The 6,419-nt window shown below is 52.3% G+C and overlaps 1 protein-coding gene across 1 annotated transcript; it reads left to right on the top strand.

Annotated features, from left to right (window-relative positions):
• Positions 1 to 2,103: 2,103 nt before the first annotated feature.
• Positions 2,104 to 4,892, top strand: LOC139674659 (olfactory receptor 14C36-like). The gene is made up of 2 exons (XM_071561266.1): positions 2,104 to 2,700; positions 4,863 to 4,892. The coding sequence occupies exons 1-2, from the start codon at positions 2,104 to 2,106 to the stop codon at positions 4,890 to 4,892; spliced, it is 627 nt and encodes a 208-aa protein (XP_071417367.1).
• Positions 4,893 to 6,419: the final 1,527 nt, after the last annotated feature.

Genomic DNA, 6,419 nt, shown 5'->3' with positions numbered 1-6,419 from the left:
CTTTCCAGGCTCTCCCACGGTAAGTCTGCATGAAGGGCAATGTATGTGCAGTCTGTGGGAAGATCTCCCAACGCTGGCACATCCCACAGCCTGGGGGGTCTCTAATGTGGGATATCACAGTGTCTCTGGTGCTGAAGAGGAGGACGGGCTGCAAAGCAGGGACTCTCTGCTGCACCATCCCAGGGACATCCCAGCAGGGTTCCCTTCTCCCAGGGATGGCTGTAGGGTTTGAATCCAGGCTGTGCCACCCAGGCTGTCCCAAACTGTCCTGCAGAGCAGGGTCCTGCACCCCAGGGTGCTGTGCCAGGGCAGGAGCTCTGCCACCTGCCAGGGGCAGCTCTCAGTTGGCCTGGGGAGCTCCCTCAGTGCTGGGGAAGAGGCTGTGGGTGGAAAGAGCAAACCCTGGCAGGGAAGGGTAGGGCAGGGCAGGTTTGTTCAGCTATCAAGTGAGAGTTTCATAGGTGAGGACTGCTTACAGAACCAGAGCACTGCAGGATATTTTCCAGGGGATACTTCAAGGAGAAGGTGAAAGGAGGAACTTCTATCAAGCTCTCAAGCCACATACCTGGTGGTTTCTCATGCAGAGAGAACACTGAGGAGCTGCACAGGGGCTGAGAACTACCTGGCACTGTTGGTGTCTGGGAGGTGGCACAGCAGGCTCAGGGTAACACTGCCCTGAGTGCCCACCTGGTTCTGCCCTGGCTTCTCACAGCCGGACCCTCAGTGTGCATTACCTTTTTAATCAACTTGCTCATATTACTGGGGTTGTTTCCTCCTTCTCTCAGTCAGGCTCACTGGGGATGGGAGTTCAAGCTACAGAGTCAATCACTGATCCTGTGATCCCCCTCAGGCAGGTGGGTCCCTGGGAATGAGACATTCCAATTCTCCTCTGACCTGTGGGGCTGTCAGTAGTGAATTCTGTGTGCCAGGAGAATGAGGTGTGTTTCCCAGAATCAAACCCCATTGTCAGGACACTTGGTTCTTCTCTGAGATGTCCTTCCAAGCTGGGAGCTGCCCTCAAGAATGCAAATCATCTTCATAGCCCAATTGTGTTATCTGAAATCCCCAGTGCAGAGTGGCAGAGATGCTGTGCCCATCCCAGGAAATGCTGTTGAGTTGGTGAGATGAGCCACGTGTGTCCTTGAGACCTTGAGCCAGACTGAGACATTGAGTGGTCTGTGATGGATCTCTCTGCTCTCAACAGTGTCTGGTGGCATTTCAGTCATAAATGGGAGTGTGATCACTCTCTCTCTGAGGAAGGTCCAAGTCCAGGGCAGCTGGAACAATACAGAGGGACAGAGCAGCTCCCCTCCCTCTGCACTAAGCCACAGACAGTCGTCCTGTTTGGGAAGCCCTGCTCTGCTCTTCCTCAGGGCAGCACAAATGCTCAGGATTCTGACATCCAGGAAAACTCCACAGGGAAGATTATTTGGGTCAGAAACAAAACACCAAAAACTATGAAACAGTCTTCTGAAATCCAGATTGTTCTCACCAACTGGAAATGCCGATGCTGACAAGCAGTTTTGCTAGGAGAAGTTTCATCTGACACAGCTGAACACCAGGCTGGGCCCTGCCCCCACCATGGCCATGACCCCCCTGGAGAAGAGCAGGGCTGACCCTCACAGCCAGTGGGCAGAGGGGCTGCTCCTCATGGGAAATGTAGTGAGCACCAAGCAGGGCTCCAGCCATGGATATGAAGCAGTTTCCTGAAATACGAAAAGTTATGGATGTGTGCAGGAGGGAGAGGGGTTTTGGGAAATAGTTTTGATTTATCTAAGAAATGTCTACTCTGACTTTCCATAGTTTAGCTTAAAGAAGCATGTTCTGACTTCTCCCTGTCTTTTTAACCACACCCAGAGGCAGCAAATGTCCAACAGCAGCTCCATCAGCCAGTTCCTCCTCCTGCCATTGGCAGACACGCGGCAGCTGCAGCTCCTGCATTTGTGGCTCTTCCTGGGCATCAACCTGGCTGCCCTCCTGGGCAACGGCCTCATCATCAGCGCCGTAGCCTGCGACCACCACCTGCACACCCCCATGCACTTCTTCCTGCTCAACCTGTCCCTCACAGACCTGGGCTGCATCTGCACCACTGTCCCCAAAGCCATGCACAACTCCCTCTGGGACACCACAATCATCTCCTACACGGGATGTGCTGCACAGGTCTTCTTCCTTATATTCTTCCTTGGAGTAGAGCTTTATCTCCTCACCATCATGTGCTACGACCGCTACGTTGCCATCTGCAAACCCCTGCACTACGGGACCCTCCTGGGCAGCAGAGCTTGTGCCCACATGGCAGCAGCTGCCTGGGCCAGTGGCTTTCTCAATGCTCTGCTGCACACAGCCAATACATTTTCCCTGCCCCTGTGCCAGGGCAATGCTCTGGGCCAGTTCTTCTGTGAAGTGCCCCAGATCCTCAAGCTCTCCTGCTCACACTCCTACCTCAGGGAACTTGGGCTTCTTGTGGTTAGTATCTTTTTAGGTTTTTGTTGTTTCATGTTCATAGTTTTCTCCTATGTGCAGATCTTCAGGGCTGTGCTGAGGATCCCCTCTGAGCAGGGACGGCACAAAGCCTTTTCCATGTGCCTCCCTCACCTGGCCGTGGTCTCCCTGTTTCTCAGCACTAGCACATTTGCATACCTGAAGCCTCCCTCCATCTCATTCCCATCCCTGGATCTGGCCCTTTCAGTTCTGTACTCAGTCGTGCCTCCAACACTGAACCCCCTCATCTACAGCCTGAGGAACCAGGAGCTCAAGGATGGTGTGAGGAAAATGATGACTACATGTTTTTCAGCAGCACTAACCTGCCAGTTTTCTTCTGTACAGTGTTCATAATAAAACTCATGAAAGCTCAACTTGCCTTCCGAGGTTTTTCTTGGTGGTCAATGTTTTTTTTCTTTTGGTCATAATGTTGTGCTCAATGAAATTATTTTCTTCATCCTATCATCTAAATCACGGTCTAGTTCATTTATTTAAGTCTTTAAGTCTTTAACTAAGCAATTGTGCCAGCTTTATATTTAAACATAATAAGCACTCTTGCTGTAGTCTTGTGTGTCTGAGGAGATCATTGGAGATCATTGGACTTTTCCTTTGAGACTTTCAGGGACCTACTGTACAGTTCCATGTGTGCAGAGAAGGGCAAAAGAGTCCAAGCACAGCAGCACTGCCAGGGAGCACCAGCACTGGTCCTTTGCTCACCTGCTCTCTTTCCACTTGTACACTCTCCTGCAGAGCCCCTGGGCTGGACTAAGGCCTTGGTCCTCTGCCAGCTGGGACACAGACCTGCTGCATGTCCATCCTGGGCTCACAGGCAGGGACAGGCCATGGGCACTGCTGGGACACAGCTGGGCTCCACAACAGCAGCTCCATCAGGAAAGGGCTTCTCCTTAGCTCAAGACATGCAGTCTTAGGGTTTTTTGCAAAGTCACTCTCAAGAACATGCCAAGAAATAGACTCTATAGAGGCTCCTTGTTTGCTTGTTCTCCAGGGGCTCTAAATCTGAGTGTGAACCAGGAAACAGAGCCCTGTAACTGCAGGGGCTACAGCAGGAAACAGGGAAAATGATCTGGTGAGTGTTCTGTGTTACCCTCAGTGAACACACTGCTGCTACCCATGACAACAATAGCAGTAATAAAAGCTGGAACTATAACAATAAACCCCACAAGAAGCACATGAGGTGCACATCACCATTGCTCCATTGCTCACCACTCAGTCCCCAATGCCCAGCCCAGCCCAGACACAGATCAGCCCTTCCTGACCAACCCCCCATTAACACCCTGAGCATGGCCCTGCATCAAAGGGAACATCCTTTGGGCCTGTTGGGCTCAGCTGTCCTGGCCCTGCTCCCTCCCAACCCTGTGACCCTCAGGAGATAATTGGAGGTCATGATTGTACAAACATCTCACCAATTCCAAGTCATAACCTAAACCCAAAGCACCTTGAAAAACCTGCAGTCCCTTGAAGCTTTAAGGAGCCCTCAAAGGCCATTCCTGACAAAGCCTCCCCAGGGACTCGTCCCAGCAGACCCTTGGAGGCCACGACTGCAGGGAGGCAAAGGCTCTGGGCAGCAGCTCAGGTGCTGAGCAAAGCCTGGCTTGGCTGGAGGCAGCAGAAAGGCCCAGCCCTGACCCCCAGCCCGGGGAAGGCACATCCTGTCCCTCACACCTTGCTCAGGGCTCTGCTGGGGGCACTGGCATGGGGGGTGATACTGAGGGCAGGACAAGGGATGAAAGTGCCCAGCCTTCCTGGGGCTGTGCCAGGAGACTCCCAGGCCCCAGAGCCTCAGCACAGCAGGTCTGCTCACAGCCCTTGGTGGCACAGACGATGCTGTGCCTGAGGGGACAAAGACTTGGGATCTCTTGCACTTCTGGCCCAGTCACTTGATGTCCCTCTGGGAAGGAACAAACCACCTCTCAGTGGTGGGTGACAAACCAGTGTTGGGAATCGTCATTGGGAGGGGCTGGTCTGTGATGAGTGTCCCAGGATTCTTTCAGTCCCATGAGCCTCTAAAGTGCCTCAATGGGCTTCTTGAATCCAGGAGATTCTGCAGTGTCCATGGTCCCTTCTTGCTTTGAAAAGTTGTGCCATGTCACAGTATCCCTTTGGTTCCAGGAGGTTCTGTGGTGTCACAATGTCCCCTTTGGTTCCAGGAGGTTCCACAGTGTCCTTGCTGGAACACACCTGGTTGGATGTTGCCCCACTTGCAGAGCTGCCTCCAGCTCTGGGGTCCCATCACAGCAAGGACATGGAGCTGTTGGAGTGAGTCCAGAGGAGACCAGCAAGATGATCAGAGGGATGGAGCAGCTCTGCCATGAGGGAAGACTGAGAGAATTGGGCGTTGGAGTGACCTAATTCTGCCCTTCTAGTGCCTGAAAGGAGCCAACAAGAAAGATTGAGAGTGTTTACAAGGGCCTGGAGTGACAGGACAAGGGGCATTGGCTTCACACTGATAGAGGGAACGGTTAGATGGGATATCAGGAAGAAAATCTTTACTGGGAAAGAAGTGGGGCCCTGGCACAGGTTGCTCAGAGAAGTTCTGGCTGCCCCATCCCCAGAAGTTGTTAAAGCCCAGGTTGGATCATCAACCTGGTCTAGTGGAAGGTGTCCCTGCTCACGGTAGGGGATTGGAATTAGATGAACTTTAAGGTCCTTTCCAACCCAAACCATTCTGTGATTCAGTGACTGGTGGGTGACATGGTGGGCAGGGTCATCTTGGGCACAAAGGATATGAAATAATGGAATTTTTCATTCTGAGTGAAGGAAGGAAGGGGCAGCAGAACTGACAGCTTGGACTGATAGCAGGGAGACTTTGCACTGTTGAAGAGATTGATTGAAGGAGTGTCTTGGGGGTCAGCCCTGAAGCAAAAAGCATTCTCATGGCCAGGCTTTGTGATCAAAGATTTGGGAAGGTCACTACCCACGCTTGCTGCAAGCTGCTGGTGGCTAAAAAGGCCGATACGGGGTAGGCAGGTCCGGTCACAAAAGGCACAGGGGAACGTCTCCTTTGGCCGTATTGGCAAGGAACGGTTCTGTCTGCGTTGTCTTTTCTCCTCCAGACTGACTGTGTTGCATTCCCAAAGGAAGCAGCAGTGTCGTGAATGGTGTGTCTCCATGAATCCTGATTGGAGGCCACAGTGGACCATTGGGGCAGTCAATATGGCCAAGGCTGAGCTGTTGTTTCAGGCAGTCCTTGTATCTCCTCTTCGGGGCTCCTCTCTTGCAGCAGTCGGTGGCGAGTTCTCCACAGAGCACAATCTTCGGGAGGCAGTGGGTGATCCTCCATCCTGGAGACGTGCCCTGCCCAGCACAGCTGCGTTCTCAGCAGCATGGCCTCCATACTGGTGACCCTGCCTGTTCAGAACAGACACATTGGTCACGTAATCAGACCAGTGGATCTTTAGGATTGAACGGAGGCAGCGCTTGATGGAAGTGTTCGAGGAGCCGCAGGTGGTGGCGGTAGATGACCCAGGATTCAGACCCATAGAAAAGAGCAGACAGTACAATGGCTCTGTAGACACTGATCTTTGTACTTTACTTCAGATATTTATTGGACTAGACTCTTTTATGGAGTTTTCAGAAGGCTCTGTAAGCCATTGCTGGGCTGTTCTCTGTCTCTTTGTCAATCTTACTGTCCGAGGAAATGATGCTTCCCAGGTAGGGGAACTGCTGGACTGACTTAAGCTCTGATTTGCAAGAGAAGTGGAGGGAATGGAACAAAGGACTCCATGTAACATTCTTTAACCTCACCAAAGCTTTTGACACTGTGAGGAGAAAAGTCCTGTGACAGATCTTGGAACATTGCTGCTTCTTGCTGACGGTGCCGCCCTCGTTGCTGACACAGAAGCAGCTCTGCAGCGCTTCACATCCTGCTTTGCAGAGGCTGCTGAGCTTTTGGGGCTGAAAGGCAGCTTGAAGAATACAAG

This window comes from Pithys albifrons, chromosome 7 (assembly GCF_047495875.1).
Source record: "Pithys albifrons albifrons isolate INPA30051 chromosome 7, PitAlb_v1, whole genome shotgun sequence".
Lineage (NCBI taxonomy): Eukaryota > Metazoa > Chordata > Aves > Passeriformes > Thamnophilidae > Pithys > Pithys albifrons.
This window is presented reverse-complemented; position numbering and strand designations above follow the sequence as displayed.

What these genes read in the sequence shown, in the direction of transcription:
- LOC139674659 (XM_071561266.1), top strand. Translation starts at nt 2,104, where the DNA reads ATGCACAACTCCCTCTGGGACACCACAATCATCTCCTACACGGGATGT. An exon ending in TTTCAGTTCTGTACTCAGTC is followed by an intron (nt 2,701 to 4,862) that starts GTGCCTCCAACA and finishes CTGCCCTTCTAG; the next exon opens with TGCCTGAAAGGAGCCAACAA.